The sequence below is a fragment of the Coffea eugenioides genome, chromosome 11 (genome assembly GCF_003713205.1).
Source record: "Coffea eugenioides isolate CCC68of chromosome 11, Ceug_1.0, whole genome shotgun sequence".
NCBI classification, from domain to species: Eukaryota; Viridiplantae; Streptophyta; class Magnoliopsida; order Gentianales; family Rubiaceae; genus Coffea; species Coffea eugenioides.
In genome coordinates, this window is record NC_040045.1 from 27855338 (window position 1) to 27869643 (window position 14306).

The following is a 14306-nucleotide window of genomic DNA, read 5'->3' on the forward strand; positions in this document are numbered from 1 at the left end:
AACGGAGTAAGTAGAGCTGGCAATTTGTCCCAAGTCCCAATGGGCTACCCATGCCCAAAGGAACTTTGGGCGGGATGGGTATTATAATTTGGTATTGGGTTTAAGTTGGGACACATCCCAACTATACCCATTAATGAATGGGAAAGGATGGGAAATACTTGGGTACCCATTGGGCTCAAATGGCAAGGGCTCCGTTTGGATTAGCTGTTTTTGGTAGGTGTTTTTGAAATATTTTATTGTAGCAGTGTATATGAAAAATTTTTACTATAAAATTTTTTTGAAATATTTGATATATTAATATGGATGGGATGTTTCTTGAGTTATTGTATATTACTGTAACATTGTATTTGAAAAACTTATTTTTTGAAAAAAAAGTCAATCCAAACGGAATCTTAGATTCAAAAATTATCTTTAACAATTTTTATAGTCATACCAGCGAATATAATCTAGTAGTCTTCCTAGTCATTATCCACAAGAATTTCCAGCATTTCAGTTAGTTTAGACCTGTCATCCTTGGACAATGATAAGGATAAATATTCAACATCCTAAGGACCTTGGCCATCTTGATATATGTTGGAATATGGCTGTATATCTATCTTTTCCTTTATTTGTTAATCCAATTTTTGGTGGGAATCTTGAGTATAAAGCACTTGCATGTTTATTTAATAAAACTAAAAGAAATTTAATAAATCAAAAATATTAAAATTATATAAAAATAAAAAATGAATTAAAGGAAAAAAAATATGTAGAAAATGGATTTGGGTATTGGGCGGGATCAATCTAAACCCATCCCAAAATGATCCCGCCCAAGTTAGTCCCAAAACACATATGGGTAAGGTTGGACCCAAACCCATATGACTCGGTTCCATCTCAAACCCATGCAAATCCCGCCCATCCCGCCCATTTTGCCACCTCTACATAAATCTAATATGGACTTGTTAATGAGATACCTAAACCACATGTAAGTTACTATCTAAATACACGCTTATATTTATTGCATCATCTTATGATATTTTCTCTAAACTAACTACACTAATCTAAAAGAAATTTTAAAAAAAAAAACTAACAGTTGAGCTCTTTCTTATCGAGTATTTAATAAGCACTTGTTAGTCAAACCGATTTAATATATAGACTGAAGAAATATTAGAAGGTTTAACACTCTATAATGCTTCATTTCTAGGGATCGAAATTTTCCTAACAGAGAGAGCATTAGAAGGAACCTATGAGATGAGGGTGTCCACTTTTGCATCCAATGTCCACATCCATATAACCAAAATGAAACCTCAAGGAAGAAGCTCATGCACATTCAAGACTCCCCAATGTTCCAATTCCAATTTCATCCTTCCCTTTTCCCCTTCTCCCTTGTAAGCCTTAAGAGTCTATCTTTGACTCCAAAAAGGAAAAAAAAAAAAAAAATTCCTACTCTAAGATCTTCAAAAGCCCAAAAACAAAAAAGTAACAACTAATAAAAGGAAGAAAAAAGTTTAACAAAACGCCCGAGTTACTTTATAACATCATTTGGCTTCATACAACAAAAATAACACATTCACATTCCAAACGTTTTTCTTAACAGTAATCCCAAAAGACTCATTAGTAAAAGAGAGGAAAAAGAAGTAAAGGACTGGTGCAGAAAGCTAACATGAAGTACTTAGATTGATGAAGGAAAAAACAAAAACAAGAGTTTTGAGGAAATTAGTTTTACACTTTTTGAGAGTCAAAAGAGTAATTACTGATAAACACTAGAGTCAGCTTACTGGATAGGAGAGAGCTCTTAGAGTTCTTCTCGCTATCAAATTCAGGGTCAAGGCCTAACAATTGAATATAAGGAGAGACAGAAGGTATAAAAAACAAAAAGTAATTACCGATATGAAAAACTCATGACACAATATATAAAATTGAAACTTTTTTCCCTTGTGACACAGTATATAAAATTGAAACTTTTTTTTATCGGAAAAATGGAAGGCCTAAAGACCCATTGAAAAAATAGCTAGTTGGGATATGGGACTGCCAATATACCCTGGCTTAAATGCGCAAGTGCACAAGTGGCATCCCTAAACAAAACCAGCAGATTGAAACTTTGCCCCCAACACATTGTTATATATAATAAAGTGACAAAAGAGCAAAATAACCTTAATGTTAGGGTAACCAAACATACCCGAATTCAACCCAAATCCCATCCCAGCCCATCCCCCCAGCCGGACTCGGGGCACGGACGGTTGCAGGTGCAACCGTCCCAGGCGGTTTTCGTCATTATCAACTACGCGTAACTTTCTTTGTACATCGTGTAACTTTTTTTGCACATCGCGTAACTTTAGAGCAAATTTTTGTGGGGCCCACACATGGCGTGAAAATCGAGTTACAACTTGTAATCTCAGCCGCACAAAATTTTGAGACCAAATCGTGGCCATTAACCGCTCAGTGCAACCGTCCCTGCCCCATTTCCCCCCCAGCCGGACACCCCACCCCCCATCCCCTCCAAGCCCACCAATATCAAAAACCTGAAATGACATCAAGAGCAAAATACCCTTAAATCTAAGTCTAGGGTAATTAAACATACCCGAGTTCAAGTTCAACCCTAATCCCCTTCAGTCAAAACTTCCAACTGGCTTGTCCGCATGTGCCCCAAATTTCCCTTATTATTTTAGAGTAAGACAGGATAAGGTATAGATCAATTCAGCTGGGCCAGGAATCATGCACCATTGTTACTGCCTTCCAGCAATAAAGTGCGTGGCATATGCTACCATTTCCTCGGAACCTTCATCATGTTCCCTCCCCCAAATAAATATTACATAGGATTTAGGACTCTTTCTACTGTCTCTTTGGGAGGCTCATTAAAATAGTAGTAATTGCTACCACAATTTACTAGACGTACGGGAGTACCAATTGAATAAAAACAGAGAATCAACTCTCACTACTATTTTTAAAGACTTTAGTGTCCACAATTTGCATAATTCTCTAAATTTCTTCTCTTCATTTAGTTTACTGATACTAAGTCTTTGCATTCAAAAACAGTTATCAAAATTTATCGATTTTTTAATGGATTTGAACAGTGCGTTACAAGATAGTCATGAATTAATATTAATATTAATAGCTTAAGATGCGAATTAGAAGAGAGTTAGATTGGGTGTTAAGACGAAAGGGATTGTAAGTAGGAAATTCTGAATTTAAAACCTTCCACATATCAAAAAAATAATTAAAAAAAAAGATCTTAGGGTGCAATTTGATAATCTATAATAGTTCAAGGGTGCAAATTTGCAATTACCCGAAAATACTGCATCTCACCAGCCAAGCGGCTGAGCCTATAATGTTCAAGAAGAAAAAACTTTACTATAGCAACTGATTAGAGTGATAAGAGAAAATAAAAAATGATTAGACCGATAGAGAGAGAGAGAGAGAATGAAAATAGTTAACAAAGAGGGAGATAAGAGTTATATATAGTGTTTGAAATCTGGTCAAACATGTCAGTTTGGCGGGTTGAACCAGAGTCCCACCTGAATACTGGTTTGATTGTATATTAACCTTAGAACAAAAAAAGCAATTAAATCCAGTCAAAGACCGGTTAATCTAGTCAAAACTGGTAAATTCCAAAAGATTGAACCGTTTGGCCACTAAATTTTCTCTCTTTTTGACAATTTTGCACTAATCAGATTTTGACAATTTTCTCTCTTTTTTTTTAATTCAAAAAAAAGAAAAGGTTGTTCCATGACCCTAACCATTGAACTAGTTAAACCATAACCTAAAAGCTTATTCAATTCACTTTAGGATTTAGGACTCTTTCTACTACTATCTCTTTAGGAGACGCATTAAAATAGTAGTTGCTAGCACAATTTACTAGACGTATGGAAGTACTAAAAATAGAGAATCAATTCTCACTGTTTTTCAAAGACTTTAGTGTCCCCAATTTGCATAATTTTCTAAAATTCTTTTCTTCATTTACTGATTCTAAAATCTTTTTACTCAAAGATACTATCAAAATTTGTCGATTTTTTAATTGATTTGAACAGTGAGTTACTAATTGATGGCATGATTTAGCAAGGTTTCACATAACTCCTCTATAATTTCAAAAGTTATATATAACCCCTTCATAATTTGGATTAAAGTGTCAAAGTGATGTAAATGATTATTTGTAACAGAACTCATAAAAATGTCGAAATTACCCTTGTTAAAAAACTAAAATAACTAAAATGATCAAAATATATACATATAATATGCATAACACTCTAACCCCGTATGGTTTTATGTTTTACTCCCTCCATCCCACTTTGATAGTTCTAGTTCTTTTTTCACACAGTTTAAGAAAAAGTAGTTAACTTTGTTGGAACAATCAATTTAGGTAGCTATTTTCCTAAAATGCCCTCACATTAATTAGAGTACAACTTTATGGGAACTTGAATTGATGGTAAAAAAAGAGTCAACTCTCATTAAATGGGGTAGGTTTATAGTAACAACAACTTACATTGAATAAGGGTATTTTAGGAAAATCAAAATACAACTACATTTTCAATTGGAAAGTAGACTACAATTTGGGACAGACGAAAAAGGAAAACAGGACTATCAAAGTGGGACGGAGGGAGTACCATATAACTCCCTTATAATTTTCAAAATATATACATAATCTCCCGTGGTTAATAAATAATTTTCAACTTTATATAGAGGTACTTTTGACATTTTAGTTGCTTCCGTTATGAAATGCAAATTTCATCATTTTGATATTTTAATTCAAACTATAAAGAGATTATATATACCTTTTGAAACTATATGGGAGTAATGTGAAAATCACTAAATCATATGGGGATAAAGTGTATTTTGCCTTAATATTAATGGCTTAGAGGAGCGAATTGATAATCTATAATAGTTCAAGGGCGCAAAATTTCAATTACCCTAAAATATTACATCTCACCAGCCAAGCTGCTGAGCCTGTAAGGCTCAAGAAGAAAAAACTTTAGTATAGCAACTGATTAGAGTGACAGAGAGGGAGAAAATAAAATAGGTGACAAAAAGAGAGATAAGAGTTATACACAATGTTTTCAGAACCGGACCGGACCGGCCGGTTCGACCGCGAACCAGCCATGGCACACGGTCCGGTCCAGTATCAAACCCGGAAGCTAGTGGAAAACCGCTGGAAACCGTGTGAACCGTAAACCGCGATTCTCAAATTTTGAAACAATAACCTCAAATTCAAAACAATGACAAGAATAAGACTGCTGGGATTCGAACTCTAGTCTCCATGACCATAATAAGGTACGCTTACCACTAAACCACAACCGAAGGACAAGCTTTTGTTGTGTAGAATTTTACTTAACTTAACCAAAAAACTAAAATCAGATTAAATAAAAAAAACCCTAAAAGACCTAGTAAAGTGCAGACTGCACATCATTTCAGTTTCCTCGGCTTCACTTCCTCCATTCCTTGGCTTCTCCAGACTCCAATTCTCCTCTTGATTTTTTTTTTTTAATTTTTCTTCGTAATCCTTCCACATCCTAATATCCACGACAAGATTATCACGCTATTATCTTTAGACGAGACTCCAGAGCTTTTTTTTTAGCTTCACCAATTAGCTTTTTTTTTAGCTTCACCAATTAGATTTATATTTTTTGTAATAAGCTTTTTAATTTTTTCAGGTTAAATTGATGAAATTGTGAAGGGGATGCTGTTGCCTTGTCATGCCAATGATGGAAGTTTGTTATTCAAATTGTTTGCCTTGAATATGAGTTGAACTTTTTTATGAACTTTTTTAGAATTGTGAAAGAATGTTAACATTTATTTTATTTATTTTTGTATTTTTGTTTGTGATAATTGATGAACATTTGGACTATATCTATTAATGTTTGTAATAAATTTATGAAAACTTGGAGTGAATTATGATATTTTAGTTATATTTATTATTTCAGGTTTCATGTATAACTTTTAAAAAATTTATTATTCTGACAGGGTGTCGAAGCCTGTGCAATAATAAAACCTGCTCAAACTAAAGTTAATTTCTGTAGATAGCGGTAAGCAGGGTCGAATCCACAGGGACTGGGAGTAATTGTTTCTTTTTAAATTCACAGTGACAAAGGGGGATGTTTTTATCTCAGGGGTGACAATTTAAGCAATTCAACTAAAATCTAAGAAACTACTAAAAATTAAATAACCAATTACTAAAATCAAATGAGTGATAATTAAGGATCTAGCCAAGGAATAACTTCAGCAATGGTTCACCTAATTGATCATCGATAAGCAAAGGCAATTCCAATTATTTACTGATAAATAAGTTATAACTGCCAAACAAGCGATGACAGTCAACCCCTCCTTACTGTGTCGGTGATCAAGGTACGCCTGTTAATCACTGCTCTAATTAAGAAATAATCCTAGGTACGCCCGTAAGATTTAATTTCCCAATTGCCTTACGTATTAGAGGAGCCCTATTCTAACCAAATAACGCACTACCAGGGTTATTTTAGATTAGCCCTATTCTAACCAAATAACGCACTACCAGGGTTATTTTAGATTAGCCCGCGTATCCCCCCTGACACGAACCTAATCGTGCCAGTTGTCACTATCTCAGGACAATTAAACAATTACGGATTTAACGTCCCAATTGACAATAGATTATCGAATTAACTAATTATCTGGATCCAAGACAATCAATTAATTAAACAATCATGAGCAATGTAACCAAGGAATATGCGAATACCAATAAATAAAGGAAAAAGATTAAATTAAATCGATCTCACAATTTTCAGGCAATCCAGAGCCTTCGTTGCTCCTTGACTAGAATTGGAAAATTAGTTCATAATTGCTGAACTAAACCCACCAGAAATTGTAGCAAAGGCTGCGGTCATCAATTGGGAAGCTGGGTGAATTCAATTCGTCTATTCAATAAAGAAAGGAAGCTACGAGAGTCCACTGAGTGTGTTCGCTTTTGTCCGACATTCGGAGAAGAGAAATTGAATAGGCAGAATCAAAGACAAAAGCTAAGCTCCTCAGCAATCTTCATACGTAAGAAAAAAACTAGCTAACAAAAACTAAGAAGAAAAGTCAACAACTGCGGCTAAGCTACAAGACGAAAAGACTAAGACTAAAGCCAGCTCTACTCTGCAATTCCTATATTTCCTATCTAAGTGCTTACTCCTCCTGTGCGGCGTCCGCCGCACGAGAGAAAAAGAAGACTCTGAGGTTTGCTTTCTTTTCCCTTTTTGTAGTTGCTGTCTTCGGTCAAAATTACCAAAAAGGTCATGCATCTCCTTGTTTCAAGAATGCCCTTGATTGCCTGCTATTTGAACTCTTTCCCGATGACTGTCAAATTGGCCTTGATTGTGACATTTTTATTCTACTCCCTGAAATAAATGCAAATTACGAAAAGTGAGTAGAATCTAATAATTAATTCACATTGGGTTAAGTAATAGGGGAAATTAATTATAAAATAAATGATAAAATTACAACCTATCATATTCTCTCAACTTAAATTTAGATTTAACTTTTAAGTTATATTGGTGAATGTATTTTAGGGACTTAAGTTATTAATAACCATGTTAGATTGTACATTAGCCGTCAAGTTCTAGTGTAGACTATAGAGTGAAGACCTGTGAAGTAAAAAAAAAAAAAAAACTGTTGAACCGTTGAACCGGCCGGTCGGACTGTGAACCGCCCCCTCTCCGATTCACTGGCCGGTCCGAGTTTAAAAACATTGGTTATACATAGAGGTGGCAAAATGGGCGGGATGGGCGGGATTTGCATGGGTTTGAGATGGAACCGAGTCATATGGGTTTGGGTCCAACCTTACCCATATGTGTTTTGGGACTAACTTGGGCGGGATCATTTTGGGATGGGTTTAGATTGATCCCGCCCAATACCCAAATCCATTTTCTACATATTTTTTTTCCTTTAATTCATTTTTTATTTTTATATAATTTTAATATTTTTGATTTATTAAATTTCTTTTAGTTTTATTAAATAAACATGCAAGTGCTTTATACTCAAGATTCCCACCAAAAATTGGATTAACAAATAAAGGAAAAGATAGATATACAGCCATATTCCAACATATATCAAGATGGCCAAGGTCCTTAGGATGTTGAATATTTATCCTTATCATTGTCCAAGGATGACAGGTCTAAACTAACTGAAATGCTGGAAATTCTTGTGGATAATGACTAGGAAGACTACTAGATTATATTCGCTGGTATGACTATAAAAATTGTTAAAGATAATTTTTGAATCTAAGATTCCGTTTGGATTGACTTTTTTTTCAAAAAATAAGTTTTTCAAATACAATGTTACAGTAATATACAATAACTCAAGAAACATCCCATCCATATTAATATATCAAATATTTCAAAAAAATTTTATAGTAAAAATTTTTCATATACACTGCTACAATAAAATATTTCAAAAACACCTACCAAAAACTGCTAATCCAAACGGAGCCCTTGCCATTTGAGCCCAATGGGTACCCAAGTATTTCCCATCCTTTCCCATTCATTAATGGGTATAGTTGGGATGTGTCCCAACTTAAACCCAATACCAAATTATAATACCCATCCCGCCCAAAGTTCCTTTGGGCATGGGTAGCCCATTGGGACTTGGGACAAATTGCCAGCTCTAGTTATACATGGTGTTTAGAAACCCAGTCGAACCTGTCGGTTTGGTAGGTTGAACCAGGGCCCGACCATGATACTGGTTTGATTGTATATTAAACTTACGGAAAAAAAAAATCAAATACAGTCAAAGACCGGCTAATCTAGTCAAAACTAGTAAATCTCAAAAGATTGAACAGGTTGGCCACTACATTTTCCCTCTTTTTTGACAATTTAGCACTATTAAGATTTCTTAATTCAAAAAAAAATATTAAAAAATTATTCCTTGACCCTGACTATTGTACTATAGTTAAACCATGACCTAAAAGCTTATTTAATTCACTTACCAATCCAGGTTTAGAAACATTGGTTAGCCATAGCCAAATTGTTAAAGCAGTACAGTTCATGCTTCAACAGTTTTCTACTGCAATTGATTAGAGTGAACAAAAGGGAGAGAAGAGTTAGAGATGGCTACGCTTTCCAAGTCTTCCAATTATTGTGCCGAAACACTGAGTTTCTTGAAGTGGTTTGAGACCCATTGGAAATTAGACATTTCAGTGAAGGATAAATTCCAAACTCTCAGACTCAAGATGATCCTGCTTGAAGCCTTCTTCAGCCCCAAAAGGAAGTGGCACACTGATGACAAGAATTTGCAAGTCCACCTTTGGCATATAAATCAGGTGCTTTATCATGCTACTAAAAACTTCATTCTGTCAAAAGGGAAATGTTGGACCCTCCAAGAGAAGTTGTGTGGTATCATTTCTGGTGTCATAAAGAAGCTTGATATGGCTATTCCGCACATCAGGCAAATTTGTGCACTAGTTTCAAAATCAAGAAGATCCACTTGTTCCACAGCAAATGCAATGATTGAGCTTATTCATATGCTTCTGGAGAAAATGGAAAATCTACTCAGCTGGAAGGTTCAGTCATTTCTTCGTCTAAGTAAAGAAATGGAAGAGCTTGAAGAGGATTTGAGGTATCTAAGAAATTTTCTTCGGGTTACAGAAATTTGGTGCAATAAAGATGAGATATTGAAAGATCTCTTGACACATGCTGGAGCTGTGGCTTACAGTACAGCATGTATCTTGTTCTTGTGTACTGAAGAGAGCAAGATGGATGTTGACATTGTGAACGAGATGAAGGGTGAAGTTTCTTGTGTGGTACAGAAGATTAAACCTTTTCAGCCAAATGTGAGAGAGATTTATATCAAAGCCCTGAAAGCATTAGAGTCATCGCTACAAGATACCATTTTGGTGGATGAAACTGTTCTGCACTTTCTCTATAGTCTCCTTGGCCACGTGATAGATCTATCAAAAGTGAAGGCAAGTTTCAGGAGATCTGTAATAGATCAAATTGAAGCTTTGCATAAGGAGCTACAGATCATGAGAGATTATCTGTTCGATCCATCAGCTTCGCAGTACAATCAGAGCAATGAGAAAGCTAATAATGTACTGTTGCACATCAAAGATTTGCTCTTTCACGCAGCATATGCTATTTATACGCCTTATGACACTGATATAAGTAAAGAAATGGCTGAGGTACTGAATCTGACGGTTGCTGATTTGTTTCAAGAGATCGAGGATATCAAGCAAGAGGCCAGGGATGTATACGATGAAATAATTGCCAAATCACTAAGGTCAAATTTCCCCAGAACCAATGAACTGGGCTTCATGGACTTTGTGATCCAGAATCTGCATGAGCTGCTAAGTTCAAAAGCTGGTTCATCAGTTCTTCAGCTGCAGCATCAAATGGAGACGGTTCTTGGAAGTATATTATCCCTCAGAGAAGATGTTTTTGAAATTAAAGCATTGTTTGCAGAGCAGAAAGAAGAGAGAGGCCTATGGCTGCAGTTCATAAACATTGTATACCATACCGAATTTGTCATTGATTCATTTACTGCCAGAAGTGGATATCTTTGGGATTGGAAATTGGGGCTGTTTGATATCATGGAACAGATTCATATGATCAGGAGTGAGGTCAATGCTATTAAAATTACGAGGACAACTGACACTACAGTCCTCAAAAATCTTGGTTGTGTATCTTCTCTGGAAAATTCAGGAAATTCTGGTGCACTGCAGGATCCCAGCTATGAGGTTGGAAATGAAACAAAGAAGCCCATTGGTCACGTGGACCTTTTTGTTGATGCAGAGAAAAAGATAAGAGAGCAACTTACTAGTAAGTGCAAAGACTTGTGTATACTCTCCATTGTGGGAATGCCTGGCATTGGCAAGACAACACTAGGCAATTCAATATATGAAAATCGTTTCGTTCGTTTATGCTTTCATGCTCGTGCAAGGTGCCACGTTGGTCATGCGTGTCAAAAGAGAAGATTGTTGCTTGATATTCTACAGCAAGTTTGTGGGGAAACTGACCAAGTATGTGGAAGGAATGATGATGATTTAGCTGAAAAGTTGTATCAAAGTCTCAAGGGCAAAAAGTACTTCATCTTCTTGGATGATCTGTGGGATCTTAGGCCATGGAATGATATGAGAGCCTGTTTCCCAGATGATAAGAAAGGTAGTAGAATTATGTTCACAAGCAGATTTCAGAATATTGCTCTGGAAACAGGAATGAATACCGTGACTTATCCTCTTACTCCAATATCAGATTCTAGGACCTGGGAGTTACTGCAAATCAAGCTATTTGGAAAAGAAAGTTGCCCTCCAGAACTTGTCAAAGTTGGACAGAAAATTGCAGCAGAATGCAAAGGCCTAACTCTTGCAGCAGATCTGATAGCTGGATTACTGAGAACGATGGCAAGCAAAAATGAATGCTGGGCACAAGTTGCAAATAGTCTAAATACACACCTTCTTGAAGATCAAGACGGACGGTGTATGCACATACTGGAACTTAGTTACAACCAGTTACCAGACCATTTGAAACCGTGCTTTCTTTACTTCGGAGCATTTCCTGGGAACAGAGAAGTTCCAACCAGTAAGCTGATGTGGTTATGGATTGCAGAAGGATTTGTTAAACTGCAAAATGGTGATGAAGGAAGCCCAGAGGATGTAGCTAGGAGTTACTTGAATGATCTAATTGCCAGAAGCCTAGTAATAGATTCCAAAAGGGGATCCTCCAATGGAGTGAAAGCAAGCTGTGTTCATGATCTAATGCATGATTTTGCTCTGGCAAAAGCTAAAGAAGAGTGTTTTTTCCAGCAGCAAACATGTGCTCATTCCAGACATGTGTCTTCTCATGTCCAGACATTGTATGAGCCATACCGTCTGTGCATCTATTCAGAATGGGAATGCTTCAAAGCATCAATGCCTTTCGGCCCACGCCTCCGCTCTCTATTGTCTTCTGATTTCTCATGTTCTTGCCCCTTTGAGAACTTCAAACTTCTCAGGGTGCTCGATCTTTCAGGCACCATTGTCGACCTTACTCCTTGCATATTCCAGTTGGTTCATTTAAGATTCTTATCTGTTTGCACTTCCTCAACAAGGATCCCCTGGGAAATCAGCTACCTCCAAAACCTGGAAACTTTACTACTAAGATCACGCAAGGGTATTCAATTGCCCGACACTGTTTGGAAATTGGTGAGATTGAGGCATTTCAGAATAGATTGGCATTGCTTTTTGCCACGGTATAATCAAGAATTCATGGAGAAAACCTTCAAGTTCAATAGCTTACAAACTCTTTCAACACCATGTTTATTTTTCCATGAAGATCTTGAGAAGACCATGAGAGGCCTACCCAACCTTCGAAAGCTGAGTTGCATATTTTTAGATTCATGGGATCATTCTTTCAATTGCAATCGGTTTCCAGTTCTGGACTTTCTCACTCAACTTGAATCACTCCATGTGGTTTACGGTGGTCAGGTGGTTCGTCATCCTTGTGAATTCAACTTTCCCCACAATCTTAAGAAGTTGAAGTTATCAAAGTTTCGTTTGCCATGGAGTGCAGTATCAGCCATTGGGAAACTGCCTAATCTGGAAGTTCTCAAACTGTTGCATGCCTCCTTTGAGGGTAAAACATGGGACATGAAAGAAGGAGAATTTCTTAAACTCAAGTTCTTGAAGTTGGAGTCGTTGGACATTGCACATTGGAATGCCTCAGAGGATCACCTCCCTTGCCTTGAGACACTTGTGGTGAAGAAATGTTATGCACTTATAGAGATCCCTCTTTGTTTGGGGGATATACCCACACTACAGAGGATTGAGTTGCAAAATTGCACCCGCTCTGCTTGGATTTCAGCCCGTACAGTGAAAGAAAAACAGAAGGAAATGGGAAATGACCAGTTTGAGTTCACTTTTAAGTTTGAGGGATCGTGGAGGGTTCCCTATGAAGTCTAGTATACAATCGTCATTTACATTAATCTGCTTGATGATGTACATTGCAGAGATAAACTCTACTGATCCTAATGAATTCTTCCTTCTAAAAGGTGTTCCATTTTATTTTATTATGCATTTTCTTCTTCAACAATACTCCACAACAGAGAGTATATATGTATCAGCTTCTTCCAAATACTGAAGATTATATGTATTAGCTTTGTTTATTATTAATGCCATGTTTCACCTTTTTCATTTTTCCAAAATTGGGGCCACATAACTTTTTATTATTTTGAACTTCCGAACATGGCCTTATAAAGTTTTAAACAATAGGTTAAATCATTCACGTGGGATCATAAAATAAATTCTGATTTGAAAAGAAATTTAGAAGCACAAGTAACAACATCATGACTGCATGGCTTTCGTTTGTGCGTGTTATTTAGGGTTACAAACGAGTCGAATCGAATCGAATTTTGATCTAATTGAGTCGAATTTCAACTTAGTTTTACTAAGTTCAAACTTGACGAGTTCTCAAAGTAAAGTTGAACTTGAGCTCGACTTCAAATTTGAATCGAGTTGAATTCGAGCTCGATGTTTAAAAAAATTAATTTTTTTATTTTTAAAAAATAAATAAAATAGTAATTTTTCTTAACAAATAATAAAACATTATGAATATATACATAATTTCACTATTAAAATAAAAAATTATAGATATATATATATATAATCGAACTAGCTCGCAAGATGACGAACTAAGTATCTTTGAACTCGATCTTAAATTGCTCGCGATCGACGTGCGAGCACCTCGACTCGTATGCAGCCTAGTGTTATCCACTCCTCCAATGAGTCTGTTATGGAAAGCTGGGAACTGGACGTTCAAAAATCACAACGCGGCACTGCTAATAAAAAGTATAAAAATCGAAATGCGTCTCTTATTCTGGGAGTGATCAACTTATGGGCAAGATAGGGAAAAGAAAAAAAGTGTACAAGTAAATTAACAGAGAGGAGCACTCCTTAAAAAAAAAAATTGAAAATTGAGAGTAAGCAGTAACATATTGGACTCTACTAGTATCTCATACACCTTTTTTGGACTTGGACTAAAGCCTCAAATTTTGGTAACTTACACCACCAGACTAAATTCTCATTACCCCCTAATTTTCAGGCTATCTTTAAATTTAGGAAATATCCAGTATATGATTCTTCTCATTGCTCATATTCTTGAAGTTAGAATGGTTGAGCATTGCACATTGGAATGCTTAGAGGATCACCTCCCTTGCCTTGACACACTAGTGGTGAAGTATTGCTACCGATTTGTGGAGTTCCGTCCTAGTTCTTGAGGACACACCCACACTGCAGAGGATTGAGTTGCAAAACTGCACTTCCGCTGCTAGGATTTCTGCCCAGACAATGAAGGAAGAACAGGAGGAATTGGGAAATGATCAGATTGTGGTCATCCTTAATGAAAAACTCCCACGTTAAT

General features: G+C 36.2%; 1 protein-coding gene across 1 annotated transcript; it reads left to right on the top strand.

Moving 5' to 3' along the window:
* Nucleotides 1-9025: 9025 nt before the first annotated feature.
* On the top strand, nt 9026-12850 carry LOC113752177 (putative late blight resistance protein homolog R1A-3). Its single transcript, XM_027296307.1, has one exon. It carries the CDS (start codon nt 9026-9028, stop codon nt 12848-12850), a length of 3825 nt encoding a protein of 1274 aa, XP_027152108.1.
* Nucleotides 12851-14306: the final 1456 nt, after the last annotated feature.

What these genes read in the sequence shown, in the direction of transcription:
- LOC113752177 (XM_027296307.1), top strand. Translation starts at nt 9,026, where the DNA reads ATGGCTACGCTTTCCAAGTCTTCCAATTATTGTGCCGAAACACTGAGT.